General features: G+C 44.8%; 1 protein-coding gene across 1 annotated transcript in view; it reads right to left on the bottom strand.

Moving 5' to 3' along the window:
* The window catches only part of LOC106594652 (TBC1 domain family member 1), a 99,690-nt gene that overhangs the window by 22,960 nt on the left and 60,335 nt on the right, over positions 1-16,395 (bottom strand). The window contains exons 9-11 of the mRNA XM_082978303.1: positions 10,571-10,762; positions 6,612-6,761; positions 2,385-2,543 (exon numbers count right to left, since the gene is read on the bottom strand). Of these exons, the coding sequence (XP_082834429.1) occupies positions 2,385-2,543; positions 6,612-6,761; positions 10,571-10,762 (501 nt within the window). The remainder of the gene's footprint in view (positions 1-2,384; positions 2,544-6,611; positions 6,762-10,570; positions 10,763-16,395) is intronic.

The raw sequence follows: 16,395 nt of genomic DNA, 5'->3' as shown, positions 1-16,395 counted from the left end.
CTGCTTTAGCCAGGATCACTAAAACACCATTCTAAATGACTGCTTTAGCCAGGATCACTAAAACACCATTCATAATGACTGCTTTAGCCAGGATCACTAAAACACCATTCATAATGACTGCTTTAGCCAGGATCACTGAAACACCATTCATAATGACTGCTTTAGCCAGGATCACTAAAACCCCATTCAAAATGACTGCTTTAGCCAGGATCACTAAAACCCCATTCTAAATGACTGCTTTAGCCAGGATCACTAAAACACCATTCTAAATGACTGCTTTAGCCAGGATCACTAAAACACCATTCTAAATGACTGCTTTAGCCAGGATCACTAAAACACCATTCATAATGACTGCTTTAGCCAGGATCACTAAAACACCATTCATAATGACTGCTTTAGCCAGGATCACTAAAACACCATTCAAAATGACTGCTTTAGCCAGGATCACTAAAACACCATTCTAAATGACTGCTTTAGCCAGGATCACTAAAACACCATTCTAAATGACTGCTTTAGCCAGGATCACTAAAACACCATTCTAAATGACTGCTTTAGCCAGGATCACTAAAACCCCATTCAAAATGACTGCTTTAGCCAGGATCACTAAAACACCATTCTAAATGACTGCTTTAGCCAGGATCACTAAAACACCATTCATAATGACTGCTTTAGCCAGGATCACTAAAACACCATTCATAATGACTGCTTTAGCCAGGATCACTGAAACACCATTCATAATGACTGCTTTAGCCAGGATCACTAAAACCCCATTCAAAATGACTGCTTTAGCCAGGATCACTAAAACCCCATTCAAAATGACTGCTTTAGCCAGGATCACTAAAACCCCATTCTAAATGACTGCTTTAGCCAGGATCACTAAAACACCATTCTAAATGACTGCTTTAGCCAGGATCACTAAAACACCATTCTAAATGACTGCTTTAGCCAGGATCACTAAAACACCATTCATAATGACTGCTTTAGCCAGGATCACTAAAACACCATTCATAATGACTGCTTTAGCCAGGATCACTAAAACACCATTCTTTCACTAAAGAGGCAGGTGTGTGTGTGGTGTTAGCGTGTGGGTGTGTTGTAAACTCCAAACGAGGACAGGGCTTCAGGTTAAACGAGGACGAGGCTTCAGGTTAAACGAGGCTTCAGGTTAAACGAGGACAAGGCTTCAGGTTAAACGAGGACGGGGCTTCAGGTTAAACGAGGACGGGGCTTCAGGTTAAACGAGGACGGGGCTTCAGGTTAAACGAGGACAAGGCTTCAGGTTAAACGAGGCTTCAGGTTAAACGAGGCTTCAGGTTAAACGAGGACAAGGCTTCAGGTTAAACGAGGCTTCAGGTTAAACGAGGACGGGGCTTCAGGTTAAACGAGGACGGGGCTTCAGGTTAAACGAGGCTTCAGGTTAAACGAGGCTTCAGGTTAAACGAGGACAAGGCTTCAGGTTAAACAACTGATAACATCACACTCCATTAAGCATTAGTCAACAGTAATATGTCCGGAAGTGTGTAGTGTGCAGTGTGCATTGAGAAGGGTGTAGTGTATAGGGTCTCACCCAGGTCTATGAGGATGGCGTGCTGGGTGTAGTGTGTAGTGTGTAGGGTGTAGTGTAGGGTGTAGTGTGTAGGGCTCACCCAGGTCTATCAGGATAGCGTGCTGGGTGAAGGGTGTAGTGTGTAGGGTGTAGTGTGTAGGGTTTAGGGTGTAGGGTTTAGTTTGTAGGGTTTAGTGTATAGGGTTTAGTGTATAGGGTTTAGTGTATAGGGTTTAGGGTGGAGGGATTAGGGTGTAGGGTATAGGGTGTAGGTGTAGTGTGTAGGGTATAGGGTGTAGGTGTAGTGTATAGGGTGTAGGGTGTAGTGTGTCGGGTTTAGGGTGTAGGGTGTAGTGTGTCGGGTTTAGGGTGTAGGGTGTAGGGTTTAGGGCTCACCCAGGTCTATCAGGATAGCGTGCTGGGTGTAGTGTGTAGTGTGTAGGGTTTAGGGTGTAGTGTGTAGGGTATAGTGTGTAGGGTTTAGGGTGTAGGATGTAGGGCTCACCCAGGTCTATCAGGATAGCATGCTGGGTGTAGTGTATAGTGTGTAGGGTTTAGGGTGGAGGGATTAGGGTGTAGGGTATAGGGTGTAGGTGTAGTGTATAGGGTGTAGGGTGTAGTGTGTCGGGTTTAGGGTGTAGGGTGTAGTGTGTCGGGTTTAGGGTGTAGGGTTTAGGGTGTAGGGCTCACCCAGGTCTATCAGGATGGCGTGCTGGGTGTAGGGTTTAGGGTGTAGGGTTTAGGGTGTAGGGCTCACCCAGGTCTATCAGGATGGCGTGCTGGGTGTAGGGTGTAGTGTGTAGGGTTTAGGGTGTAGGGTTTAGGGTGTAGGGCTCACCCAGGTCTATCAGGATAGCGTGCTGTTGCGAGGTCAGCTGTTTCAGCAGTTCTTTATAAGGCCTGTTATTGGCTGGAGGTCTGACAGGAACCGATTGGCTCAACAGAAACTGCTCTGATAGGAACTTCCACACCTCTCCTCTGTACTGCCTGGGAACTCCTGGGGAGGGAGGGGGGAGGAGGGAGAGGGAGGAGAGGAGGGGGAGGGAGAGGGAGGAGGGGAGAGGGAGAGGAGAGAGGGAGGGAGGGGAGCGGGGAGGGGGGAGAGAGAGGAGGGAGAGGGAGAGGGAGGGAGGGAGGGAGAGGAATGGGAGAGAGAGAGGAGGGGGGGAGGGGGGAGGGAGAGAGGAGGGGGGAGACAATATATCAGTTATGTTATATAGAGACTACAGTAACATTAGAGGTGTGTTATAGAGACTACGGTAACATTAGAGGTGTGTTATATAGAGACTACAGTAACATTAGAGGTGTGTTATAGACTACAGTAACATTAGAGGTGTGTTATAGAGAGACTACAGTAACATTAGAGGTGTGTTATATAGAGACTACAGTAACATTAGAGGTGTGTTATATAGAGACTACAGTAACATTAGAGGTGTGTTATAGAGACTACAGTAACATTAGAGGTTTGTTATAGAGACTACAGTAACATTAGAGGTGTGTTATAGAGAGACTACAGTAAAATTAGAGGTGTGTTATAGAGACTACAGTAACATTAGAGGTGTGTTATAGACTACAGTAACATTAGAGGTGTGTTATAGAGAGACTACAGTAACATTAGAGGTGTGTTATAGACTACAGTAACATTAGAGGTGTGTTATAGAGACTACAGTAACATTAGAGGTTTGTTATATAGAGACTACAGTAACATTAGAGGTGTGTTATATAGAGACTACAGTAACATTAGAGGTGTGTTATAGAGAGACTACAGTAACATTAGAGGTGTGTTATATAGAGACTACAGTAACATTAGAGGTGTGTTATAGAGAGACTACAGTAACATTAGAGTTGTGTTATAGACTACAGTAACATTAGAGGTGTGTTATATAGAGAATACAGTAACATTAGAGGTGTGTTATATAGAGACTACAGTAACATTAGAGGTGTGTTATAGAGAGACTACAGTAACATTAGAGTTGTGTTATAGACTACAGTAACATTAGAGGTGTGTTATATAGAGAATACAGTAACATTAGAGGTGTGTTATATAGAGACTACAGTAACATTAGAGGTGTGTTATATAGAGACTACAGTAACATTAGAGGTGTGTTATAGACTACAGTAACATTAGAGGTGTGTTATATAGAGACTACAGTAACAGAGGTGTGTTATATAGAGACTACAGTAACATTAGAGGTGTGTTATATAGAGACTACAGTAACATTAGAGGTGTGTTATATAGAGACTACAGTAACATTAGAGGTGTGTTATAGAGACTACAGTAACATTAGAGGTGTGTTATATAGAGACTACAGTAACATTAGAGGTGTGTTATATAGAGACTACAGTAACATTAGAGGTGTGTTATATAGAGACTACAGTAACATTAGAGGTGTGTTATAGAGAGACTACACTAACATTAGAGGTGTGTTGTAGACTACAGTAACATTAGAGGTGTGTTATATAGAGAGACTACAGTAACATTAGAGGTGTGTTATATAGAGACTACAGTAACATTAGAGGTGTGTTATAGAGAGACTACAGTAACATTAGAGGTGTGTTATAGAGACTACGGTAACATTAGAGGTGTGTTGTATAGAGACTACAGTAACATTAGAGGTGTGTTATATAGAGACTACAGTAACAGAGGTGTGTTATAGAGAGACTACAGTAACATTAGAGGTGTGTTATAGAGACTACGGTAACATTAGAGTTGTGTTATATAGAGACTACAGTAACAGAGGTGTGTTATAGACTACAGTAACATTAGAGGTGTGTTATAGAGAGAGACTACAGTAACAGAGGAGTGTTATAGACTACAGTAACATTAGAGGTGTGTTATAGAGAGACTACAGTAACATTAGAGGTGTGTTATAGAGAGACTACAGTAACATTAGAGGTGTGTTATAGAGACTACGGTAACATTAGAGTTGTGTTATATAGAGACTACAGTAACAGAGGTGTGTTATAGACTACAGTAACATTAGAGGTGTGTTATAGAGACTACAGTAACATTAGAGGTGTGTTATAGAGAGACTACAGTAACATTAGAGGTGTGTTATATAGAGACTACAGTAACATTAGAGGTGTGTTATAGAGACTACAGTAACAGAGGTGTGTTATATAGAGACTACAGTAACATTAGAGGTGTGTTATATAGAGACTACAGTAACATTAGAGATGTGTTGTAGAGACTACAGTAACATTAGAGTTGTGTTATAGAGAGACTACAGTAACATTAGAGGTGTGTTATAGAGAGACTACAGTAACATTAGAGGTGTGTTATATAGAGACTACAGTAACATTAGAGGTGTGTTATAGAGAGACTACAGTAACATTAGAGGTGTGTTATAGAGACTACAGTAACATTAGAGGTGTGTTATAGACTACAGTAACATTAGAGGTGTGTTAGAGACTACAGTAACATTAGAGGTGTGTTATATAGAGAGACTACAGTAACATTAGAGGTGTGTTATATAGAGACTACAGTAACATTAGAGGTGTGTTATAGAGAGACTACAGTAACATTAGAGGTGTGTTATAGAGAGACTACAGTAACATTAGAGGTGTGTTATAGAGAGACTACAGTAACATTAGAGGTGTGTTATAGACTACAGTAACATTAGAGGTGTGTTATAGAGACTACAGTAACATTAGAGTTGTGTTATATAGAGACTACAGTAACATTAGAGGTGTGTTATATAGAGACTACAGTAACATTAGAGGTGTGTTGTATAGAGACTACAGTAACATTAGAGGTGTGTTATATAGAGACTACAGTAACATTAGAGGTGTGTTATATAGAGAGACTACAGTAACAGAGGTGTGTTATAGACTACAGTAACATTAGAGGTGTGTTATAGAGACTACAGTAACATTAGAGGTGTGTTATAGACTACAGTAACATTAGAGGTGTGTTATATAGAGACTACAGTAACATTAGAGGTGTGTTATATAGAGACTACAGTAACATTAGAGGTGTGTTATATAGAGACTACAGTAACATTAGAGGTGTGTTATAGAGACTACAGTAACAGAGGTGTGTTATATAGAGACTACAGTAACATTAGAGGTGTGTTATATAGAGACTACAGTAACATTAGAGATGTGTTGTAGAGACTACAGTAACATTAGAGTTGTGTTATAGAGAGACTACAGTAACATTAGAGGTGTGTTATAGAGAGACTACAGTAACATTAGAGGTGTGTTATATAGAGACTACAGTAACATTAGAGGTGTGTTATAGAGAGACTACAGTAACATTAGAGGTGTGTTATAGAGACTACAGTAACATTAGAGGTGTGTTATAGACTACAGTAACATTAGAGGTGTGTTAGAGACTACAGTAACATTAGAGGTGTGTTATATAGAGAGACTACAGTAACATTAGAGGTGTGTTATATAGAGACTACAGTAACATTAGAGGTGTGTTATAGAGAGACTACAGTAACATTAGAGGTGTGTTATAGAGAGACTACAGTAACATTAGAGGTGTGTTATAGAGAGACTACAGTAACATTAGAGGTGTGTTATAGACTACAGTAACATTAGAGGTGTGTTATAGAGACTACAGTAACATTAGAGTTGTGTTATATAGAGACTACAGTAACATTAGAGGTGTGTTATATAGAGACTACAGTAACATTAGAGGTGTGTTGTATAGAGACTACAGTAACATTAGAGGTGTGTTATATAGAGACTACAGTAACATTAGAGGTGTGTTATATAGAGAGACTACAGTAACAGAGGTGTGTTATAGACTACAGTAACATTAGAGGTGTGTTATAGAGACTACAGTAACATTAGAGGTGTGTTATAGACTACAGTAACATTAGAGGTGTGTTATATAGAGACTACAGTAACATTAGAGGTGTGTTATATAGAGACTACAGTAACATTAGAGGTGTGTTATATAGAGACTACAGTAACATTAGAGGTGTGTTATATAGAGAGACTACAGTAACAGAGGTGTGTTATAGACTACAGTAACATTAGAGGTGTGTTATAGAGAGACTACAGTAACAGTGTGTGTGTGTGTGTGTGTGTGTGCGTGCGTGTGTGTGATCACCCTGTCCGACAGCAGCGTGGACGGTGTCGGTGTTGACCTTGACCTTCGACCTGGCCTGTGTTCCCAGCATGCTCTCCCAGACCAGCGTGACCTCCTTCAGACATGGAGTTATCTCTTCATAGTCCAGACGTAAGCGCTTACTCTCCGACGCTGCAGACAGATCAACAGTGAGGAGGAGGACACGGCTTCTGTCTGTCTGTCTCTCTCCCCCTCCATCTCTCTCCCCCTCCATCTCTCTCTCCCCCCTCCATCTCTCCATCTCTCTCTCCCTCCATCTCTCTCTCCCCCTCCATCTCTCCATCTCTCTCTCCCCCTCCATCTCTCTCTCCCTCCATCTCTCTCTCCCTCCATCTCTCCATCTCTCTCTCCCTCCATCTCTCTCCCCCTCCATCTCTCTCCCCCCTCCATCTCTCTCCCCCTCCATCTCTCTCCCCCTCCATCTCTCTCCCTCCATCTCTCTCCCCCTCCATCTCTCCATCTCTCTCTCCCTCCATCTCTCTCTCCCCCTCCATCTCTCCATCTCTCTCTCCCTCCATCTCTCTCTCCCCCTCCATCTCTCCATCTCCATCTCTCTCTCCCTCCATCTCTCCATCTCTCTCCCCCTCCATCTCTCTCCCCCTCCATCTCTCCCCCTCCATCTCTCTCCCCATCTCTCTCTCTCCCCCATCTCTCCCCATCTCTCTCCCTCCATCTCTCTCCCTCCATCTCTCTCTCTCCCTCCATCTCTCTCCCCCTCCATCTCTCTCCCTCCATCTCTCTCCCTCCATCTCTCCCTCCATCTCTCCCTCCATCTCTCCCTCCCTCTCTCCATCCATTTCACCCTCCCTCTCACCCTCCCTCTCTCCATCTCTCCCTCTCTCTCTCCATCCCTCCACATTAACATTGCCAAAGCAAGTCAAGTAGATAATAAACAGAAGTGAAATAAACTATTAAAAAAATGAACAGTAAACATTACACAAGTTCCAAAATAGACATCTCTCTCCCTCCCCCATCTCTCTCTCCCTCCCCCATCTCTCTCTCCCTCCCCCATCTCTCTCTCTCTCCCCCATCTCTCTCTCCCTCCCCCCATCTCTCTCTCCCTCCCCCCATCTCTCTCTCCCTCCCCCCATCTCTCTCTCTCCCTCCCCCCATCTCTCTCTCCCTCCCCCCATCTCTCTCTCCCTCCCCCATCTCTCTCTCCCTCCCCCATCTCTCTCTCCCTCCCCCATCTCTCTCTCTCTCTCCCTCCCTCCATCTCTCTCCTTTCCTCCCTCCCTCCCTCCCTCCCTCCCTCATACTGGAACTCCTCAAAAGTCCCCACAAGGACAGTAAAACAAGGAAAATGTCTCCACATTTCCCAGGTCCCCACTGACTTAATGGCAGAATGGTGAACTTACTGAATGAAATGAGAGTTTGACTGTGTGATATTAGGTTGCTTGTTGTGTAAATATTTTCCGTCTGTATTTGAATGATTTGTAAGGCTATTTTAGGCTAAAGGGGTTAGAATGATTTCCATTACAATACTCCTCATTCCTGCTCTAATTCACACATGGACCAGTGTGTGTTAACATGGGACTTGTTTTTCTGTACATCTCAACTCCTCCTGAGAAACCGTCTGAGAGAGGGGGGGGGGGGGGGGGGGGTTACGGCCAGGGTCTGAGAGAGAGAAGGGGTCACGGCCAGGGTCTGAGAGAGGAGGGGGGGTCACGGGCCAGGGTCTGAGAGAAGGGGGGGGGGGTGGGGGGGGTCGGCCAGTATTAACCGTGACCCTGAATCCGTTATGGGTTCAGCGTCTTGGGAACATCGACAGATGTGTCTTTCACCTCGTCGGCTCAGAGATTCAACATAGCGTAGTTTCGGCCCAAGGCCGTTGGGGTGTAACCCCTGGGAACAAACAGCACAACCTCCGAGGAACTTTACCTTCAGCAGGTAAGACCACACACACACACACACACACACACACACACACACACACTACAACACACACACCTGATGACAACACCTGCCTTCTAGGCATTTCATTATGCAAATGTACTGTTGAATTCATAGAGAACAATTAACGATCACTTTGTAGTTGCCCTAGACATGCCAATTTCACCGGGGCGTGTGTGTGTGTGTGTGTGTGTGTGTGTGTGTGTGATGAGCAGGGGTGATTGGGTTCATGATTCTCCGTCTATATCCTCAAATAACCTCAACCAGCTGTTGCGCAGTAGTAGTATCTGTGTATTACCCTGTATATTGTTGTGCTCTCTCTCTCCATCCTCAGTAGTAGTATCTGTGTATTACCCTGTATATTGTTGTGTTCTCTCTCCATCCTCAGTAGTAGTATCTGTGTATTACCCTGTATATTGTTGTGTTCTCTCTCTCCATCCTCAGTAGTAGTATCTGTGTATTACCCTGTATATTGCTGTTCTCTCTCTCCATCCTCAGTAGTAGTATCTGTGTATTACCCTGTATATTGCTGTTCTCTCTCTCCATCCTCAGTAGTAGTATCTGTGTATTACCCTGTATATTGTTGTGTCTCTCTCTCCATCCTCAGTAGTAGTATCTGTGTATTACCCTGTATATTGTTGTGTTCTCTCTCCATCCTCAGTAGTAGTATCTGTGTATTACCCTGTATATTGTTGTGTTCTCTCTCCATCCTCAGTAGTAGTATCTGTGTATTACCCTGTATATTGTTGTGTTCTCTCTCTCTCCATCCTCAGTAGTAGTATCTGTGTATTACCCTGTATATTGTTGTGTTCTCTCTCTCCATCCTCAGTAGTAGTATCTGTGTATTACCCTGTATATTGTTGTGTTCTCTCTCTCCATCCTCAGTAGTAGTATCTGTGTATTACCCTGTATATTGTTCTCTCTCTCTCCATCCTCAGTAGTAGTATCTGTGTATTACCCTGTATATTGTTGTGTTCTCTCTCTCCATCCTCAGTAGTAGTATCTGTGTATTACCCTGTATATTGTTGTTCTCTCTCTCCATCCTCAGTAGTAGTATCTGTGTATTACCCTGTATATTGTTGTGTTCTCTCTCTCCATCCTCAGTAGTAGTATCTGTGTATTACCCTGTATATTGTTGTGTTCTCTCTCCATCCTCAGTAGTAGTATCTGTGTATTACCCTGTATATTGTTGTGTTCTCTGTCCATCCTCAGTAGTAGTATCTGTGTATTACCCTGTATATTGTTGTGTTCTCTCTCCATCCTCAGTAGTAGTATCTGTGTATTACCCTGTATATTGCTGTTCTCTCTCTCCATCCTCAGTAGTAGTATCTGTGTATTACCCTGTATATTGTTGTTCTATCTCTCTCCATCCTCAGTAGTAGTATCTGTGTATTACCCTGTATATTGTTGTGTTCTCTCTCTCCATCCTCAGTAGTAGTATCTGTGTATTACCCTGTATATTGTTGTTCTCTCTCTCCATCCTCAGTAGTAGTATCTGTGTATTACCCTGTATATTGTTGTTCTCTCTCTCCATCCTCAGTAGTAGTATCTGTGTATTACCCTGTATATTGTCGTTCTCTCTCTCCATCCTCAGTAGTAGTATCTGTGTATTACCCTGTATATTGTTGTGTTCTCTCTCCATCCTCAGTAGTAGTATCTGTGTATTACCCTGTATATTGCTGTGTTCTCTCCATCCTCAGTAGTAGTATCTGTGTATTACCCTGTATATTGTTGTTTTCTCTCTCCATCCTCAGTAGTAGTATCTGTGTATTACCCTGTATATTGCTGTTCTCTCTCTCCATCCTCAGTAGTAGTATCTGTGTATTACCCTGTATATTGTTGTGTTCTCTCTCCATCCTCAGTAGTAGTATCTGTGTATTACCCTGTATATTGTTGTGTTCTCTCTCCATCCTCAGTAGTAGTATCTGTGTATTACCCTGTATATTGTTGTGTTCTCTCTCTCTCCATCCTCAGTAGTAGTATCTGTGTATTACCCTGTATATTGTTGTGTTCTCTCTCCATCCTCAGTAGTAGTATCTGTGTATTACCCTGTATATTGTTGTTTTCTCTCTCCATCCTCAGTAGTAGTATCTGCTGCAGGACGGCCTTCCTCCACAGTTCTCTCAGTTCTGCTCGGCCGCGCTTCTTCCTCTCCTCCGGAACGACGCCCAGCGGTCCGTCTACGTCTGCAACGCTGCACGCAGACACGCCCCTACCGTCTATGGGACAGGCACCCCTGTCTGAGATGGAGAGGGGGGGGGGGAGAGATGGAGAGAGGGGGGGGGGGGGGGAGAAATGGGAGGGGGAAAGTGAAGAGAGATGAGAGGTGGAGAGAGGGGGAGAAATGGGAGCGAGAGAGAGACAGAGGAAGAGAGACGGGGGGGGAGAAATGGGAGGGAGCGAGACAGAGGAAGAGAGAGAGAGAGAGGGGGGAGAAATGAGAGAGATCAGTTAATTCATTAGTGTCCATCTATGCTATTATAGACCCCATTCTCTGGCCCCTGAGTCCAGGGACAACATCTACATACAGGTAACATCCACTGAGACCAGACACCTCATTGTTTAGTGGCTCGTTATGGATTTACTTCTAATGAAAAGGTGGTCATTTACTGTTATTGTCAGGCTTTCAGTGTGTGTGTGTGTGTGTGTGTGTGTGTGTGTGTGTGTGTGTGTGTGTGTGTGTGTGTGTGTGTAATGGGTGTGTGTGTAGGGCGTTGGCTCTGGTGGAGAGGGGTGTTTGGTGCCATAGTGGCCGAGTGCGTCAGCAATGTGTTTCTTAAGAAGTTTGGCGTGTTTGTTTTGGTGACTGTGCTTGTTTCAACACGCCTTTCAACACAACCACACACCCATTACACACACCCATTACACACACCCATTACACACACACACACACATTACACACACACACACACCTATTACACACACACACACACACACACACACACACATAGTTTAGATTCACTCATTGAGTATCAGGTTCTTCCATGCTACTCTGTGTTCTAGTTGGTGTGTGTGTGTGTGTGTGTGTGTGTGTGTGTGTGTACAGTACGTACAAGAGAGGATTCAGTAAACAACATCCACATAATGATAAGCCTCCCCCTGAAGGACTTTAGCTCAGTGCACTAACACAGTCTCGTAGGGTACAGAAGGTCCTTGGTTTCAAACGCAGTCAGTAGCAGAGAGTTTACAATGTCAGGAAGTGTATATTTAACTAAATCAGAAAATGCTCCTAAACCCGACCCTCGCTCCTAAACCCGACCCTCGCTCCTAAACCCGACCCTCGCTCCTAAACCCGACCCTCGCTCCTAAACCCGACCCTCGCTCCTAAACCCGACCCTCGCTCCTAAACCTCGCTCCTAAACCTCGCTCCTAACCCTCGCTCCTAAACCTGACCCTCGCTCCTAAACCTGACCCTCGCTCCTAAACCTGACCCTCGCTCCTAAACCTGACCCTCGCTCCTAACCCTCGCTCCTAACCCTGACCCTCGCTCCTAAACCCGACCCTCGCTCCTAAACCCGACCCTCGCTCCTAAACCCGACCCTCGCTCCTAAACCTAACCCTCGCTCCTAAACCTAACCCTCGTTCCTAACCCTCGCTCCTAAACCTAACCCTCGCTCCTAAACCTAACCATCGTTCCTAACCCTCGCTCCTAAACCCAACCCTCGCTCCTAAACCTAACCCTCGCTCCTAAACCTAACCCTCGCTCCTAAACCCGACCCTCGCTCCTAAACCCGACCCTCGCTGCTAAACCCGACCCTCGCTGCTAACCCGACCCTCGCTCCTAAACCCGACCCTCGCTCCTAAACCCGACCCTCGCTCCTAAACCCGACCCTCGCTCCTAAACCCGACCCTCGCTCCTAACCCTCGCTCCTAAACCTAACCCTCGCACCTAAACCTAACCCTCGCTCCTAAACCTAACCCTCGCTCCTAAACCTAACCCCCGCTGCTAAACCCGACCCTCGCTGCTAAACCCGACCCTCGCTCCTAAACCCGACCCCCGCTCCTAAACCCGACCCTCGCTGCTTAACCCAACCCTCGCTCCTAAACCCAACCCTCGCTCCTAAACCCGACCCTCGCTCCTAAACCCGACCCTCGCTCCTAACCCTCGCTCCTAAACCTAACCCTCGCTCCTAAACCTAACCCTCGCTCCTAAACCTAACCCTCGCTCCTAAACCTAACCCTCGCTCCTAAACCTAACCCTCGCTCCTAAACCTAACCCTCGCTCCTAAACCCGACCCTCATTCCTAACCCTCGCTCCTAAACCTAACCCTCGTTCCTAAACCTAACCCTCATTCCCGACCCTCGCTCCTAAACCCGACCCTCGCTCCTAAACCCGACCCTCGCTCCTAAACCTGACCCTCGCTCCTAAACCCGACCCTCGCTCCTAAACCCGACCCTCGCTCCTAAACCTAACCCTCGCTCCCTAAAACTAACCTTCCATTAGGTTGGACCACTATGCCTAAACTAAATGAATACCCACTTCTTACAAATTCAACATTTATGGAATATTACAACTAACAGTAAATACAGGTAGGTCCAGGTATGGTCAGGTATTCTCTGGAATATTACAACTAAACAGTAAATACAGGTAGTTACAGGTATGGTCCAGGTATTCTCTGGAATATTACAACTAAACAGTAAATACAGGTAGGTACAGGTATGGTCAGGTATTCTCTGGAATATTACAACTAAACAGTAAATACAGGTAGTTACAGGTATGGTCAGGTATTCTCTGGAATATTACAACTAAACAGTAAATACAGGTAGGTACAGGTATGGTCAGGTATTCTCTGGAATATTACAACTAACAGTAAATACAGGTAGGTCCAGGTATGTCCAGGTATTCTCTGGAATATTACAACTAAACAGTAAATACAGGTAGGTACAGGTATGTCCAGGTATTCTCTTCAGTCTACCGTCCTGGTATAACCTGTCCTGTGTGTGTACTTTATGTTTGTAGATAGACATTGTTGATTAGAGATGTGATGACATGATGACACTCCATCTGTCACCAGAGAACTGAAAACAAACACCTGGCTAAGGAGAGAGAGAGACTGAATAACAGAGAGAGAGAAGGAATAGAGGAGAGGAGAGAGACTGAATAACAGAGAGAGAGAGAAGGAATAGAGGAGAGGGAGAGACTGAATAACAGAGAGAGAGAAGGAATAGAGGAGAGAGAGAGAGAGAGAAGGAATAGAGGAGAGAGAGAGACTGAATAACAGAGAGAGAGAAGGAATAGAGGAGAGGGAGAGAGAGAGAGAAGGAATAGAGGAGAGGGAGAGACTGAATAACAGAGAGAGAGAAGGAATAGAGGAGAGAGAGAGACTGAATAACAGAGAGAGAGAAGGAATAGAGGAGAGAGAGAGACTGGAGAGAGAGAGAAGAAAGAGAGGAGAGAGAGAGACTGAATAACAGAGAGAGAGAAGAAAGAGAGGAGAGAGAGAGACTGGAGAGAGAGAGAAGGAAGAGAGGAGAGGGAGAGACTGAATAACAGAGAGAGAGAAGGAATAGAGGAGAGGGAGAGACTGAATAACAGAGAGAGAGAAGGAATAGAGGAGAGGGAGAGACTGGAGAGAGAGAAGGAAGAGAGGAGAGAGAGAGACTGAATAACAGAGAGAGAGAAGGAATAGAGGAGAGAGAGAGAGACTGAATAACAGAGAGAGAGAAGGAATAGAGGAGAGGAAGAGACTGAATAACAGAGAGAGAGAAGGAATAGAGGAGAGAGAGAGAGAGAGAAGGAATAGAGGAGAGAGAGAGAGAGAGAAGGAATAGAGGAGAGAGAGACTGGAGAGAGAGAAGGAATAGAGGAGAGAGAGACTGGAGAGAGAGAGAAGAGAGGAGAGGGAGAGACTGAATAACAGAGAGAGAGAAGGAATAGAGGAGAGGGAGAGACTGGAGAGAGAGAAGGAAGAGAGGAGAGAGAGAGACTGAATAACAGAGAGAGAGAAGGAATAGAGGAGAGAGAGAGAGACTGAATAACAGAGAGAGAGAAGGAATAGAGGAGAGGAAGAGACTGAATAACAGAGAGAGAGAAGGAATAGAGGAGAGAGAGAGAGAGAGAAGGAATAGAGGAGAGAGAGAGAGAGAGAAGGAATAGAGGAGAGAGAGACTGGAGAGAGAGAAGGAATAGAGGAGAGGGAGAGACTGGAGAGAGAGAGAAGAGAGGAGAGGGAGAGACTGAATAACAGAGAGAGAGAAGGAATAGAGGAGAGAGAGAGACTGAATAACAGAGAGAGAGAGAAGGAATAGAGGAGAGAGAGACTGAATAACAGAGAGAGAGAGAAAGACAATAAGACTGGAGAGAAAGAGAGAGAAAGACAATAAGAGAGAAAGACTGGAGAGAGAAAGGCTGAATAAGACAGAGAGAGAGAGAGAGAGAGAGAGAGAGAGAGAGAGAGAGACAGAGAGAGAGAGAGGGAGAGAGAGAGGGAGAGAGAGACGGAGGGAGAGACGGAGGGAGAGAGAGAGGGAGAGAGAGAGAGAGAGGGAGAGAGAGAGACAGAGGGAGAGAGAGAGAGGGAGAGAGAGAGAGGGAGAGAGAGAGGGAGACGGAAAGGTGGTAAATGGTAGGTAAAATGTTTATTACATGTAATACATGTTTTTACAGGTATAAAGGTGGAGTTTACACATGCAGGGACAGTAACAGCCTCTCCTCTCTCTACTTACTGTACCAGACCAACAGTAACCCAGTCTGACCTATAGAGGTTACTTACTGTACCAGACCAACAGTAACCCAGTCTGACCTATAGAGGTTACTTACTGTACCAGACCAACAGTAACCCAGTCTGACCTATAGAGGTTACTTACTGTACCAGACCAACAGTAACCCAGTCTGACCTATAGAGGTTACTTACTGTACCAGACCAACAGTAACCCAGTCTGACCTATAGAGGTTACTTACTGTACCAGACCAACAGTAACCCAGTCTGACCTATAGAGGTTACTTACTGTACCAGACCAACAGTAACCCAGTCTGACCTATAGAGGTTACTTACTGTACCAGACCAACAGTAACCCAGTCTGACCTATAGAGGTTACTTACTGTACCAGACCAACAGTAACCCAGTCTGACCTATAGAGGTTACTTACTGTACCAGACCAACAGTAACCCAGTCTGACCTATAGAGGTTACTTACTGTACCAGACCAACAGTAACCCAGTCTGACCTATAGAGGTTACTTACTGTACCAGACCAACAGTAACCCAGTCTGACCTATAGAGGTTACTTACTGTACCAGACCAACAGTAACCCAGTCTGACCTATAGAGGTTACTTACTGTACCAGACCAACAGTAACCCAGTCTGACCTATAGAGGTTACTTACTGTACCAGACCAACAGTAACCCAGTCTGACCTATAGAGGTTACTTACTGTACCAGACCAACAGTAACCCAGTCTGACCTATAGAGGTTACTTACTGTACCAGACCAACAGTAACCCAGTCTGACCTATAGAGGTTACTTACTGTACCAGACCAACAGTAACCCAGTCTGACCTATAGAGGTTACTTACTGTACCAGACCAACAGTAACCCAGTCTGACCTATAGAGGTTACTTACTGTACCAGACCAACAGTAACCCAGTCTGACCTATAGAGGTTACTTACTGTACCAGACCAACAGTAACCCAGTCTGACCTATAGAGGTTACTTACTGTACCAGACCAACAGTAACCCAGTCTGACCTATAGAGGTTACTTACTGTACCAGACCAACAGTAACCCAGTCTGACCTATAGAGGTTACTTACTGTACCAGACCAACAGTAACCCAGTCTGACCTATAGAGGTTACTTACTGTACCAGACCAACAGTAACCCAGTCTGACCTATAGAGGTTACTTACTGTACCAGACCAACAGTAACCCAGTCTGACCT

Source organism: Salmo salar, chromosome 08 (assembly GCF_965601325.2).
Source record: "Salmo salar chromosome 08, fSalSal1, whole genome shotgun sequence".
Classification (NCBI taxonomy): Eukaryota; Metazoa; Chordata; class Actinopteri; order Salmoniformes; family Salmonidae; genus Salmo; species Salmo salar.
This window is presented reverse-complemented; position numbering and strand designations above follow the sequence as displayed.